General features: G+C 40.3%; 1 protein-coding gene across 1 annotated transcript in view; it reads right to left on the bottom strand.

Moving 5' to 3' along the window:
• Positions 1-488: 488 nt before the first annotated feature.
• The window catches only part of LOC134542746 (eukaryotic translation initiation factor 4E type 2-like), a 55,396-nt gene continuing 40,899 nt past the window's right edge, over positions 489-14,985 (bottom strand). Inside the window, exon 6 of the mRNA XM_063387246.1 lies at positions 489-3,493. Within this exon, the coding sequence (XP_063243316.1) occupies positions 3,451-3,493 (43 nt within the window). The 3' untranslated portion in view covers positions 489-3,450. The remainder of the gene's footprint in view (positions 3,494-14,985) is intronic.

Genomic DNA, 14,985 nt, shown 5'->3' on the forward strand with positions numbered 1-14,985 from the left:
CATCACTGCAGGCTGGCTGTAGCTGCCCGGGCAGCCTACTTACCCTCTTCCCCTGCGTGGAAGCACGGAGAAGTAGCTAGTTTCCCCATCGTGGACACCCCTCTGCAAGCACTTCTCTTGAATACAGGCAGCTGTGAAATCTGATTGGCCAGACCGTCACCCCCACGCTCGAGAGCGCATGCCAGGACCGAGTGGAGGTCCAATCAGCTGGCTTGTAGCCACCACCTGCCTGCAGACTGCTTCTTGCTTGCAGCCGGTATCGGCCGACCACCAAGGCAGGTGAGCCTCTCTCGGGCGTAGAACACCGAACTTAGTGCATCGTTGGCCTGTACATGTACAGCAATATCATTCGCAAAGTTGTTTTAGTGCAAGATCTAATAAATATATTGCGAACAAGGTTTTTTTTTTTTAAAAAAACTTTTATTTTAATGTGGTTTTAGGAACGGCATGTGCAGCATAATTTTTGTATGTATACTCATTTGCTAACATTGTAAATGCTAGTAGAAGGTTTGTAATTTTTAGTAACTTTAAGTAAGCATGGTTGAGTCATTACTTGCACTCGATCCACGCCCTCGCCACTGTTCTGAACAATATTATTTGTTTTAATATAAACAAGTTGCAGTTGTAGTAAAATGGCTACAAAAACCAATTGGGTGTCCATTAAAAATAACACTCACTGACAATGTCTGACAGGTTTCCATTTCTATAAAATTGGATGAAACTTTCATACAACTATTTCCTGAAGCAGTTATTAAAAGAGTTATGGGGGAAACAAATAACTCTTAGGGAATAAGTGGAAAAAGACAAAAACTGTTTTGTTTTTAAATGTTGGACATTGAATCTGTACATCATAATTTTATTTTTCCATTACCTGTGTGGTATTGTTCTGAAACAAAAAAAAGCTGTATATGCACTAACATACAGAAAACAGTATGAAGATAAATATGTATACCCTGTCACCAAGTTACTTAAATTATCTCTTTTTGTTTTAAAGAATAATTAGAAAATGAGGCAACTGAAACAAATATTTAAAATTTTATTTTGTTTATGAACTTTGTGCAAATAGTTTTTAAGTTGTCTTGACCCATAAAAGACAGTCTGTGCAGTACATATGATACGGCAGCTACCAATTATTACACTGTACCCTAACTGCTTTCTGTGAACACCACTAATACCACTGCCCTCATATGACCGACTCTATATCACATGTAACTGTTATTATGTATGTTTGTATATTCACAGAAAAAGCTTGGTTAATCTTATATATAAAAATGAATGTTGTTTATCTTCTATTTTATTCATCTTCTATGTGTTCACGCATAATTCATCCGATCTTGATGAAATTTTGCACACTTGACCTTCAAAACACAAGGAAGGTCACTGTCTACATGAGATTTTGAAAAACCAATCCAATTTCCTACCCCTTAAATCTTTGACACTACCATAAAACAAGCAGAATAGGATCAAAATTTTGTAACACATTTTGAAACATAATGAAGCAAAAAAAAAAAAAAAACTTTTTTTTGCATTGTTCTAATAGTTCTATGTATTTTCCCTTTTCAAACTTTTGATCCAATTCACCCCTTTTTACAGTAATTGATTTGTTCACTTTACATCCAAAATAAGGGAAAAATTACTGTATATAATTGATTTTTAAAAAGGAGGTAGGTCACTGTCTACATTAAATTAAAAAAAAACCATCCCCCTCCCAGCCCCTAAAACAGAATATTTGTACTTTTTGATGAAATCTGGCACACTTTGCATTTAAATTATAGGGAAAATTACTTTTTATCAAATGATTCAGAAAAAGAGGAATGTCGAAAAACCACCCCTCGCCCCCTTTTTTTCCATCTATTAAAGCTAAATGTTGGTACAAATAAATGAAATTAAGCACAATTAATGTTAAAAACTAGAGGAAATTTACTGCTTTATGTGATTTCAAATTAGCCATCCCCATATTCCTGTCCACATGAGGTTTCAGAAACCACCTGTCCTCTTTCCCATCCCTTAAATCATCATCTGGTATTTCTTTATGAAATTTTGCACCACTTGGTGTTAAAATTAAGAGGAAGATAACTGTATGTCCGATTTTTGAAAAAACCTCCCATCCCTCTGTCTACATGAGATTTCGAAAAACCACCCATAATACCCCTTATTACCCCTAAAGCAGTGTTATGGTACTTCTTGATGAAATTTTGCAAACATGACATTCAAGTTAAGAGAAAATTAGCTGTCTACATTTGATCAAAAATTTTTCCCCATCAAATTATCTATGAGATTTCAAAAAACCACCCCGTCTACCTTTTCACTGCTTAAAGTATAGTATTGGTACAACTTGATACCATCTTGCACACATGATGTTCAAAAGAGGAGGAATATTACTGTCTACATAAGATTTTTTTATAAAAAAAAAAGTTTATTAAATAATATTTCAAGAAAATATCCCATTCTCCTTTCCTGCCCTTTTAAGGAAAATTGTACACTCCTTGATGAAATCTTTCACACTTGATGTAAAAAATAAAAATAGAATTTCTGTTAAACCTGCCCTTTTTCCTGGCTACATGGAGTTTATAAATAACTACCCCCATTCCACTTTACTACCCCTTAAAGCAGTTTTTTGGCTCTCATTGGTGAAATTTTGAACAGTTCATGTACAAAAAAAAAGGAGAATAATCATCAACATCTAATTTAAGAAAAAAAATTTCACTGAAAACATGAGATGTCAAAAACAACCCCCATTTCCCTTTCCTACCCCTTAAAGTAGTATTTTGTCCCTTCTAGATTAAATTTTGCCTACTTGACGTTAAAAATAAGATCACTACTACTACTATCACTACTACTACTACTACTACTACTACTACTACTACATCTACATCTACATCTGACTTTAACAAAAAGTTAATTGAAAATATGAGATTTTGAAACACTTCTTTCCTCTCCCTCTCCCCCACATTTCCGTATCATCCTTTTTTTCTACCCCTTGAATCTGAATTCGGGGAAATTCTTGAAATTTTGCACACACAATGTCCAAATTAAGAAGACAAATACTGTCTACATCTGATTACGAAAACAAAGTCCCCTTCACCCTGTGTTCAGCCAGGTACTTCAGCTAGTAGCTAATAATACTGTGTTTCTGCAAGAGATCCATACCAACCACACCACCCATGCAGGAAAAAAATGTGTCCATATACCTTCCTACCAAGTCTGTTTCTGTAAACTTTAAAATACACTCAAAAATGTTTCAAAGACAATTTCTGGTGGACTATGTTTCAGGTTAATATGTTATATCTGGTGTTCATGGAATGAATCTTCATCATGATCTTAATTTCCCATCTTTGCATGTGCAGCAAATCCAATTGCTGTGCAATCGCTGTTGGCCTCAATTGTACTTCTTGCTTTCGAAGCTCTCAACAGATAGTTCGTTCAGTAAAGACACTTTTCTGCAACGTGCTACCTTGTGAATACATCTGTGTTTCTGAAACTAGAGTTGTCCCTGAAAATAACAACACTTGTTACAAACCATTTCATAATTGTGTAAAATAATTGTGTAATTGGATCATGACAAAAGATCAGGCAATAATTTTGGGCATGCAAAAGTAACTATTACACAAGTCTTAACCTAAACCTTCACTATTGACCAAATATTGTAACTGTGTAAATATTTACTATAAAGCTTGAGTCAGAATTTTACTGACAAACTTTGAGTGCATTTTCATGATGAAAAAATAAACTTGAAACATCTATACGACTTATGGTCTAAAGTGCTACCCAAGGCCGATAAACGTCTTAAAAATTAAAGTTGAACAACTTTCTTAAGATGGAACACAGAAAGTCTGGATAAAGTTTAACTGAACAAATTTCTACAATCTGCAAAACTTGTTGCGGTCGTAAAATTATTTCTTTGAAATAACTGGGGGTAAAAACACATCAGGAAAATGTATAAAAAATAAATGTGTTACCCACAATTCTTTTATGACAGCGACAAATTTTGCTGTGTTGTAGAACTTTGTTAAACTAAACATTATCCAGTCACTGAGCATATGATCTTAAATACTATGTACCGCTATTCTTTGATAATTGGGCTTAAAAACATTTTGATTGCAAAGAGTATACCAGTCTTGCGAGGCACTTTAGACTGTAAGTCTTATACTTATAGTATGTTTTCAACTGTTTTTTATGTCATGCACTATGAGTTGGTTTGTTGAATTCTGACTCATTCTGTATAGCTAGAGACAGGATTATATGGTGAATTGTGATAAAACTAAAATAAAACTGTAAAGAATATCAATGCAACATATACCTAACACTGAAATACACGTTACTACACCATTTAGCACTGAAATGTAACTAAAAACATAAAATCATTTAGCAATTAGACAAAAATTAAATTAATTACATCCAATGAATTTAAAATAGTAAAAGATAAAACAATTGTAATTTGAGTTATCATGAATTTTGTACCAAAATGTATTTACTAAATGGATTAGAATAAATTAACATTACTTTGTTTTTTCTCTTGCATCTTTTATCATTAACACGTTTTCACATAAATAAAGACGGCACTTTTTCAAACACGCAAAAATTTGCTAATATATTTTTCATTTTTCTGAGTAGTTCTATTCTAGACACGATATTAATAAAAATATTATTATACAAATGTGTCTTGTGTCAGTCAAAATGAGATTATTTTGGTAAATTAAGAATTAAGAAATATTTTAGTTTGTCCATAAAAATTATGTGTGTTGAATAATTTAACACCAAAATCTACTATTTTAAAAACAAAATTGGCCTAAAAATAAAACTATAAATTCTTTTTCCTGTGTATAGCTACTGAATGGTCAAAGACTCAGCACTGGTTCATTTGGCCATATAGGTACGAGCAAATAATAAAATAAAAAACTTCAAAATTGAAATGTCTTGAAAGTAACTACATTCATTGAAATTATTACAAAATTTGAATTATAACCATATAATTCAATTTTGGTTGTACTAATTAATATAAATTGTGCATGGAATAGCTATGATTCATCCATGGGGACATCCTTGTCATCCTTAACACTAGGTTTTACAACACATGCATAGTGCAGGCAACACACCTGACGAACCAGCGGAGCCAAATACTAGGCAAGCCAGCAGCAACTGAATGGACCAATCACATTCTAGTTATTTGAAAAGAGTGTTGCGGCTGTAATTTGGTTCACCGCAACGTTCTTCTTTCCCTCCCGATTTTGTTCCCCTGAAGGCAGATGAACTGTCAGGCATCCAAGCATCGAAGCTTGCCTAACCTGTCGGCAAGGTCGGGCAGATCTTGTCACGTGATCAGAAGCAGTCGCGGGACCAGGACGGTAGTGCGAGTGACCACGTGACAGGTCACGTTCCTTGAAAGTAGTTCATTGGTGTATCCTTTAGCCCACCCTGAACTGTTCTGGAAAGGCGGAGTGGGGCAGGCAGAGCATTGGCAAAGACCGAGGCAGAACGTCGCAGAGCAACAGACCAGCGAGCGAGTAAGGTGATGTGTTTTGTGCATGGAGGGCATATGTAAACAAGGGGACATACATGACGTTTGTGGCGGAGCGGACAAAGGCATGCAGTCTGAGGCTGAATCACCCGATCACGACTACAAACTATTGACGACCTCTTGTGAATGTTACCGGATTGGAACAGCTGATTGTTTAAATACAGAACCAAGATAAAGTTAGATGCTTGGACGTAACAGTTGCAGTTTTGGACGCAAGTTCGATGAGTTGAGAGAAATGGTGTGGGGCCAGTATTTCGCCGAAGCGCCAGTCGTCACTGGGACTTACTCCAGTGTTTCCTGCTTCCTGTCAGTGCCATCAAGTCCGAGTTGAGGGCTGCAGCAGTTGGGAGAGCGCTACTCAGCAGGCGCAAGGAGGATGAGGGTCGACTCGCAGTGGGGCTCTAGATGGAACGAAATCTGCCGCACTAATAGGTGAGTGTGTTCCTTGATAATGCCCTGTTTTACAAGAGGATTTTAATTGTCTTTAATATAGAAGAATAGCTGGTCTTTGTGATTGTCATTTAAGTATTAATATGTTATTTATATACTGTAGTTTGTATTACGAAATGTAAAACGTAAGAGAAACGTAAGGCTGTTTTTCTTCTCTCGTGTTTAATGTTGTTAGTTACATAATTGTTATGTAATGTTGAGTTCTTGAACACACTTAATGTGAAGTTGTTTTAATTGTCAAGTTAGTGCACGAATAATGTAAGGTTTTTTTTCGTGTTCAAGTCTGTAAGTATTGTTACGAACGTGACATTGGCCGGGACACGTGCAGGTGCAGAGCTGGCTGGCGACTGCCGCAACATGATATGCGCCTGGAAGATAACAAGGATTGTCGCTTTCCCCCCTCCTTCCCTTCACTCCCAGCGCGGCGCCCTGCCTTTGACACGTAACTGACACCGGACAGCTGGGAGTTGCGCGAGCCGCCGACATGTGTTTTCGAGAGATTTCTGCCATCAGCACGGCTCGGAGTAAAGCTACTGGCCCCGGCTGCTCTAATGAGTTCTGGAATTGCGCCGGGGCCTATATATAGGCCCGAGGACGTCAGGGCGGGGTGAGTGAGTTCGGAGTGTTCAGTTGGGAGTTCTCCCGCGGCGGAGTTTCCGGGCGATAGTGCCGCGGGTGCGGCAGAGTGGCGAAGTCCTTGGACGAAGGTTCCAGGGCAGGGAGTGAGTGAGTTCAGTGGAGTCGGGAGTTTTCCCGCGGCGGAGTTTCCGGGCGATAGAGTTGCGGGCGCGGCAGAGTCCCGAGCGAAGTTGCGAGCGAGGAGTCGAGCGGATCCTCGGCGAAGGAGGAAGTGCGTCTGCGGCGGCAGAATGTGGCGACGGAGTCCCGCGGCGGAGACCCACGAGGGGTGCTGGGGCGAGAGTTGCGCGAGAGGTGCGGCCCAGCGAGGTGTGTGGAACGAGTGACTGGGGAATAGACCTTTATTAATTAATTATTTGCCATTTTAGATGATTTTTGTAAGTGACATAAGTAGTGGCAATAAATAAAACTGTGTAGTATAAAAAATCTTTAATTGGGCTATCCTTTACGAACCTGCGGTAAATCGTAACAGTATTAATATTCTTAAAGATATAAGTCTCTTGTAGTGGTGCAATTTTCACTATAGTATTTAAAATCGCTACCCACTCTTGATTTTTGGCATATTGATTTTTGGTGGCTCCAATAACCTATCAGCTATCATACTTGAATTGGGAGTATCAAAGTTATTTCCTTTTTCTAAATCAATATTTATGAACAATTTGGTATTTTCTGTTATAGTTGTGTTATGCAAATGTGCTGTTGTACCGTGGGAAGGACTTTGCACGTAAGCAAGATAACATGCTGTTGATTGTTCATTTCTTGTAAATTTTGTATGTTACCATTCATACCGAATACATGCGGTTCACACAACACAGTTTTTGTGTTCGCTCGTTTTAAACCCCTTATTACCCCTCTCAGGGGGCAACAAGATAATTGTTTCTGTCGAGGAAAGTGGCTAATCATCAAATGAATAAGGCTCGATGCTGTCTAGAATTTAAGACATTGACCCACGAAACCTTTTTTAAATTTTTATTGGCTCATATGACGCGATTTCATCGAAATTTGATCGTTAGCACATGAGAACATTGCAACTGCCAGTTAAGCAAAAACCCAACCTAATCTATGTACCAAATGAGTAGCTTTTTTTTGTGACCACCTGTTATGTGAATATCTAGCAGCTTGGCTGCTTTCGACAAAAAAAAAATTGAAATCAAAACCAGCACTTTAAATTAAATGATAATAACAATTTAATTCTTTAGTCTTCCATTCACAGAAACCAAATATGGTGAACTGCGATAAAACCGAAATATGCTTTTAAAATTAATTTATTGGCTCTTATTTTTTGCTAATACGCTTTATTTAGAAAAATGTATCAATATTTAACCTTCACCCCACAGAAGTAAACAGCCCAGGGCCACTGCTGTACTGTCTTGTACTTATTTTTAATTTGGAATATGAAACATTTAACTACTTGTCACAATAAAATTATTTAAATCCTAAAGAGTACTTCAAAAGAGAACTGAGATTTATTTGAGAAAAATCCTTTTTTTCCAACTAAATACCATATACACCAAGTTATCATTGAGTTATTAAATGAATATAAAAGACATTTTTCCTTTGCTTCATTGCAAGCCATTTTCATGTGAATATTTAAAAGTCCATACAGTTATTTATGTTGATAACAGTTTTACCAATTCAATTACTATGAGTGATACAGGACTTGTTCGCCAGAATGGACTTTCAAGACTTGTTTTAGAGGCCCATTTAAGTGGTGCAATTAACTGTCGATCCTATACCTTTCAATGTGGCACCATTATGCTTCAAGAAATTTTGTGAGTCAAAAGTTGAGAACTGTACATGGAAAGAATGTTACAATCTGAATGTCATGAATTAATATTAACATCCAAAGCCTCTCACGTAAAATATCATAACTTAAGCACATGCTATAAGTTTAAGATAGGTAGGTTTCCACAAGTTTTAACAACACGGAAAATGTTTATTTTTCAGAGAAAACAATCATTTATGTTGAAAACGTTAAATTATAGGCTATGTTAGATAATTTATTTTATAATAATGTAATTGTTAAACTACAAAAGCAACACTCTGACCCACCCAGAGGTTTCTTAGAGTCTAGAAAAAAACAGCTCAAACAGGACTCCCCTTGTCTTTTGATGAGAGTTGAAATTCTTTACGGGATAGGGCTTACAGCATTTGATCCTACCCCATCATTTTGTAAACAAAATATGTAAACCGTACATAGCAAGACACAAACATTATACACGCATTTCTGTGTGTTATTAATACCTTTCCTGGTCAGTTACACACACAACTATTTGTAAGAACATCCCACGCTAGTAGGTAATGGTACTGTTATGTCTGTTCATTGTACTTCGCCCGATGGGCTGTGATTCTGGTTGCCCGACCTAACACACATCGGCCATTCGGTCCTGCACCAACAACCTAATCTATCTACACTTCCGGCCTCCACACTTCTTGGCATGGCTGCCAACCTAGAACTATTGCACACATACACTACACTCCTTCCCTCCAAGAATCATTCACCCTACTACATTAACAATTCGGTTCTTTCTGTAGACACAGAACATAGTCATTGAATTTCTTTGGCTTCTCTCTGACACGTGATGACATCTGCTTCGCTGCCACTGGTGCCGTTCCCAGCTCCGGGTCCTGTTCCCTTGAGACAGGAACATCCTGTAGGGTGAACTGCAGACTCCTGTGCAGTTCGTCTGCTGGAGGCCCCCACCACCCCTGGTCCTGTTCACGGGGTGTAGAAGCCCCCTGTATGACGGCTTGGGAATGGCTCTGCCGCTCCCTCTCCCCCGGTCTGCTGGGAAAAACTCCCTCTCTTGGATGCTTTTGATCATCCAATGCGAAACCCAAAAAAGGCTCTGCACTGTCTCCTTGCGAGACCAGCTGGGCTTCTTGTTGTAAGGGCGGCGTTATCGCCAACCCTAGGGTTCCTTCTTGTCCAGGCCTGCTACAACCTCTGCTGCTTCTGGATGCACCCCTGACTGAAGTGCGCCGCAGTAACTGGTCAATATGTCGTCTGGTGATCAGCCCTCTGTCCTCTTGAACCTAGTAAATCACTGGGCCTTCCCTCCGCAACACAACCCCTGGGACCCACTTAGGGCCGGTAACATAGCTGCGAATTAGTACCGAGTCACCTTCTCGGAAGTAACGTCCAACGTTAACCCACTTCTCCCTGGCTCCCCCATCCATCTCTTGACCTAATGAATGGGGAGACAACTTGTCGAAACATGTACGCAGTGTACGGCCCATTAAGAGCTCTGCTGGTGTTTTCCCTGTCACCGTACTGGGAGTTGTGCGCACTGCAAATAACATTCTCTGTAGTCTAGTAGTCCAATCCCCTGATTTTAACTTCCTCAGCTTATCCTTGACCGTCTGGACCGTCCGTTCTGCTAGCCCATTACTTGCTGGATGATATGGAGGTGAGTAACGGAAGGTGATGCCGTTCCTTTGCAAGAATGCCTTCATTTCACCCGATGTAAAGGCCGTTCCATTATCTGACACCACCATGTCCGGGATTCCATGGGTGCTAAAGATGCCTCGCAGCTCCCGTACCACGGCTGCTGATGATACTGTTGGCACCAGCTTCACCTCAGGCCATTTCGAAAACGCGTCCATCACAATAAGGAATGTTTTCCCTTGAAACGGGCCAGCAAAATCCACGTGCAGACGAGACCATGGTTTCTGAGGCACACTCCAAGCTGCATGTGTCTTTGCCGGGGCTCTCTGTTCTGACTGACAGGTCTCGCAGATACTGACAACATGCTCTATTTCACTGTCAATTTTCGGCCACCAGAAGTAACTCCGTGCTACAGCCTTAGATCGCAATACACCATCATGTGATGCATGTAACCTTTGTAGCAGATCTGCTTGTAATTTGTGTGGAATCACCACCCGTGTTCTCCACAGCAAACAGTCTCGATAAACTGTGATTTCCACCCTTCTATTCCAATACGGTCGAAACTGCTCCTGTGGTAACTCGTGAGGCCAGCCCTGTAACACAAACTGTTTGACCTGTTTGAGGACTGGATCTTCCATTGTGGCCTGTGCGACTGCATGAGCGTCTAAGGGTGCTTCTGGCATTTCCTCCAACATAAGTACTTCTGCCACTCTTGGAATGGGCTGGTCTTGTCGAGATTGCGTCACCCTACTTAAGGCATCTGCATGTCCAATCTGCACCCCCGGCCGGTATGTGATTGTATAGTCGTACATGCCTAACAGCAAGCTCCAGCGTAGCATACGCGGTGACAAAATATTTGGAGTCGGGCGCCGTGGATCTAACAATCGCAGTAATGGTTTGTGGTCTGTTATAACTGTAAAGGACCTGCCTGCCAAATACTGCCGAAATTTTGTCACCCCAAATATCACGGCCAAAGCTTCTTTATCGATTTGAGCATAGTTACGTTCACATTTCTGTAATGTGCGAGACCCAAATGCTACTGGCCGTTCCTCTCCATTGTCCATGACGTGTGCCAAAACTGCACCAACTCCATATTGTGATGCATCGCAGGTTAGCACCAAAGGCCGTGAAGGATCGTAATGCACCAATACACTGTCTGCCTGTAAGAGCTCCTTGGCCTTGGTAAATGCACTAACATGTTGTTCTCCCCACTCCCACGCAGCATTCTTTTCGAGGAGCCGGTGTAGTGGCTCCAGTACATTTGCTTTGTTTCCCAAAAATCTCTCATAAAAATTCAGTAACCCTAAAATGCCTGTAGTTCTTTTACATTACAGGGCTCTGGCACATTGGAAATAGCTTTCACTTTGTCTTGCGTAGGGTGAATACCCTCAGCATCTATCTTGTATCCCAAAAAGTTTACTACTGTTGATGCAAACACACATTTAGCTTTCTTTAATCGCAATCCAGCTTTTTCAATTCGAGAGACCACCTCTGTTACTCTAGCCCAATGTTCCTCTTCATTTGGACCCGCTATCTACACATCATCCAGCAGTACCACAACACCACTTACCCCGGCTAATAGGGTTTCCATCAATCTTTGAAATACTGCTGGGCCACTACTCACTCCAAACTGCAACCTATGAACCCTAAACAGGCCCTTAATCGTGTTGACCGTTTGCAAATCCGCTGTTGAGTCGTCAACTCGTACCTGAAGATAGGCATCCTCCAAATCTAATTTTGTGAAGTATTTTCCTCCTGCCAATGATGCCAGTGCTTCGTTGATAGTCGGCATGGGATAACTCTCTGTCCTGCATACAGTGTTTACTGTACCCTTGTAGTCTGCACAAATTCGTATGGACCCATCTGCCTTCATTATTGGCACAATTGGGGTTGCCCATGCAGAGTAAGGGACAGGCTCATAAACTCCTCTTGCCACGAGTTTGTCAATTGCCACTCCTACCTTTTCTCTGATCGCAAATGGCACTGATCGACTTTTCCTAAAAATAGGCTTGGCTTCGTCTTGAAGGGTGATAGTTACTGGTGGACCATTGTCGAACACACTAGGATATCGTAATAGTAGTTCCCGGACCCACCTGTTTTCACCTTGCACTGACTTTGACCCATTTACATTGACCTCATTCATGTTCCCTCTGCCCTCTGCCACTGTAAATATACCTTCAACTGAAATACCCAAGGGCTGAAACCAATTTCTCCCCAATAAACTGGGCCCATTACCCGCAGCTACCAACAATGGAAGCGTCACATTTCTGCCACTGCTCAATCTCACCTCAACCTTCTTAGTCCCTTTTACCGTCAACTGTTCTTGTGACCACGTGCGCAAAGCAATGTTACATCTGTCCAAGACTGGCAGCTCCGGCCACACCAACTTGTAGGTTTCCCAGCTAATGACTGAAAAACTGGCCCCCGTATCAACTTCCATGCTGTGATTATGGCCATCAAGCCACAGGTTTACAACCATTGGTGCTCTAGTCTACAACTCCTGGAGGTTGTACAAACTATACATTGCCAACATGCCCTCTTGCTCTTGCTCCTGTAGGCCCATTGCCGTATCAGAAAGCACATGAACTGTTCCTCCCGTCTTTTTTTGTATGTTCCTGTCTGTGTTTATCTTCTTTTTCTTTATGCATGCTCTTTCTAAGTGACCCCGTCGTGAACAGTAACGGCATACTGTTGTTACATGCCTACACGATTCTGCTGAATGGGGCCCTGAACATCGCCAACATGGCTGCTTAAGGGGAAATTCTGGAAATTGTGTCTTTGTAACTACATGCTCCATACGCTTGCTCCGGTCTGTACCTCTTTCCCCTGCCACGACATGCACCGCATTGTGGTTACCATCAAGTGGACTTACCTCTGTGCTTGCATCACTTCTTACTTGCGAGACATTCCTCCCTGCTGCCTCTGCCGCCATGGCAATGTCGACCGCCTCCTTGAAACTGAGCTAATCCTTAGCCAACAAAGTATGCTGTACCGCCCTGTCACGCACCCCACACACCAGCCGGTCCCGTAACATTCTTTCCAAATTCGGGAAGTTACAATGTGCACTGAAACGTCTCAACTCTGCTACATACACTGCTATACTTTCTCCCTCATTTTGATCTCGTTTGAGAAACTTGTAGGTCTCCACGATCTCGCTGGGCTTCGACTCAAAGTGCGCCGTGAGCTTCGTAAACACTTCACTCAATTGCACCGCATCAGTTCCGTTAGGCGCGATTAAACACGTGACCAAGTCATAAAGCTCTGAACCACATACTGTAAAAAACACCGCACGCTTTGCGTCGTCAGTTTCAATTTTATTTGCAATGAAATAAAACTGAATTCGTTCTCGATATGACTTCCACGTGTCCCGACCCGCCACGAATTCCCCAATCGCTCCGATGGTAGCCATACTTGCTATAGCTCCAGTATTATTATTCTCACCCGCACACCTACAAAATATCCTCGTCGCCACTGTTATGTCTGTTCATTGTACTTCGCCCAATGGGCTGCGATTCTGGTTGCCCGACCTAACACACATCGGCCATTCGGTCCTGCACCAACAACAACAACAACCTAATCTATCTACACTTCCGGCCTCCACACTTCTTGGCATGGCTGCCAACCTAGAACTATTGCACACATACACTACAGGTACAATAACCTCGGGATTCTGAGAACTTTAATGTGGCATGTGGGTAGTGCCACTAAAACTGAAAAATCCCAAGCAAAACAGGAGGGCTTTGAGAAATTTGCATTTTTTCAGATTATCAGTGATCACTCAGCTTGGTAAGGATAAATCTGTAACATTTGATGTATGTATTGTTTGGGAGTGTTGCAAACACATGTTGAAAAATTCTAAAAATGCTCTTATCGGAGTCTTGTACAAACTGGGGCTCAGGGTAGGGCGCTCCCATGAGTATCTCCCAACTCTCCCTGAGGCAGTGGCTTGCTTTGGGACATTATTGGATATGCAAACCCAGATAAAACTTGAGCTGCATCAGCCAACAGCCGAAAAACTGCACCACAGTAGAAAACAAGTTACTCTGTCATGAGCAATGCTCTAGTAAAGCCAGCATTCACTCTTAAGCACAACATACACGAGATACATTCTAGTTGAAGTTTCAATGAGACACTACTACTGATGTCTAACTGCAATGTAGCATACAGTTATTTATAGTGTCATACTTTTCTTAAACAATGTGACTTAATATTATGCAAGTTGGTAGCAAAAATATTGAAGGATAAAACAAAATAGGTCGGTTCAGTAACACATGTTTGACTTACGTTATGCAGCAAGGCCTTCGTACTTATCTAAACTGTCATTATAAGTCACACAGTTTGATATTCATGTAACAAAAGATAAAGTTATATATTTCTCTTTACCAAAAACATCTAGAATTTGCACAAATTTACGTATCTTGTACTTAGGTTTATTCTTTTATTCATTAACACTGAATTTAATATAATTAATTTTTCAACAGTTGTGGTGACATCTAGGCAATAATTGATAAAGGCCAAAAATAAGAGAGCCTGAAATATAAATTTTATACAATTTCCAAGTCAAGAATACTTCACATAATATATGTACACTTAGGAAACTGATACTACCATGTGCTTGAAGTGGGATGAGAATTTAAACGAACTCTGCCAGATATATTATTTAAACACGTAAATAAAATTAGAATGGTTTCAATACAAAGGCTAATTTTTTCAAATCTAATTTATGCATGTATAAAAATGTAAAGTTTTAAAATTCTTTCATAATCAATCTGGTGTAACTATGCTGACAAGCACATTTGTAAATTATTGTGTTGATTCAAAGCATCAGTGCCTCAGAAGAATGCTTAACTGTTTGTGAAACACAACTCTTGATCTTGAGCATGGTTGACATCCCTACAATATAATTAAGAGTAATGCTGCTTGCTAGGTTAGCCATTAATGCTCAGGCATGGTGGTAGATTGCCAGGCGTTGCTAACTTGAAGCAATTAT

This window comes from Bacillus rossius (genome assembly GCF_032445375.1).
Source record: "Bacillus rossius redtenbacheri isolate Brsri chromosome 9 unlocalized genomic scaffold, Brsri_v3 Brsri_v3_scf9_1, whole genome shotgun sequence".
In the NCBI taxonomy this organism is placed as follows: domain Eukaryota; kingdom Metazoa; phylum Arthropoda; class Insecta; order Phasmatodea; family Bacillidae; genus Bacillus; species Bacillus rossius.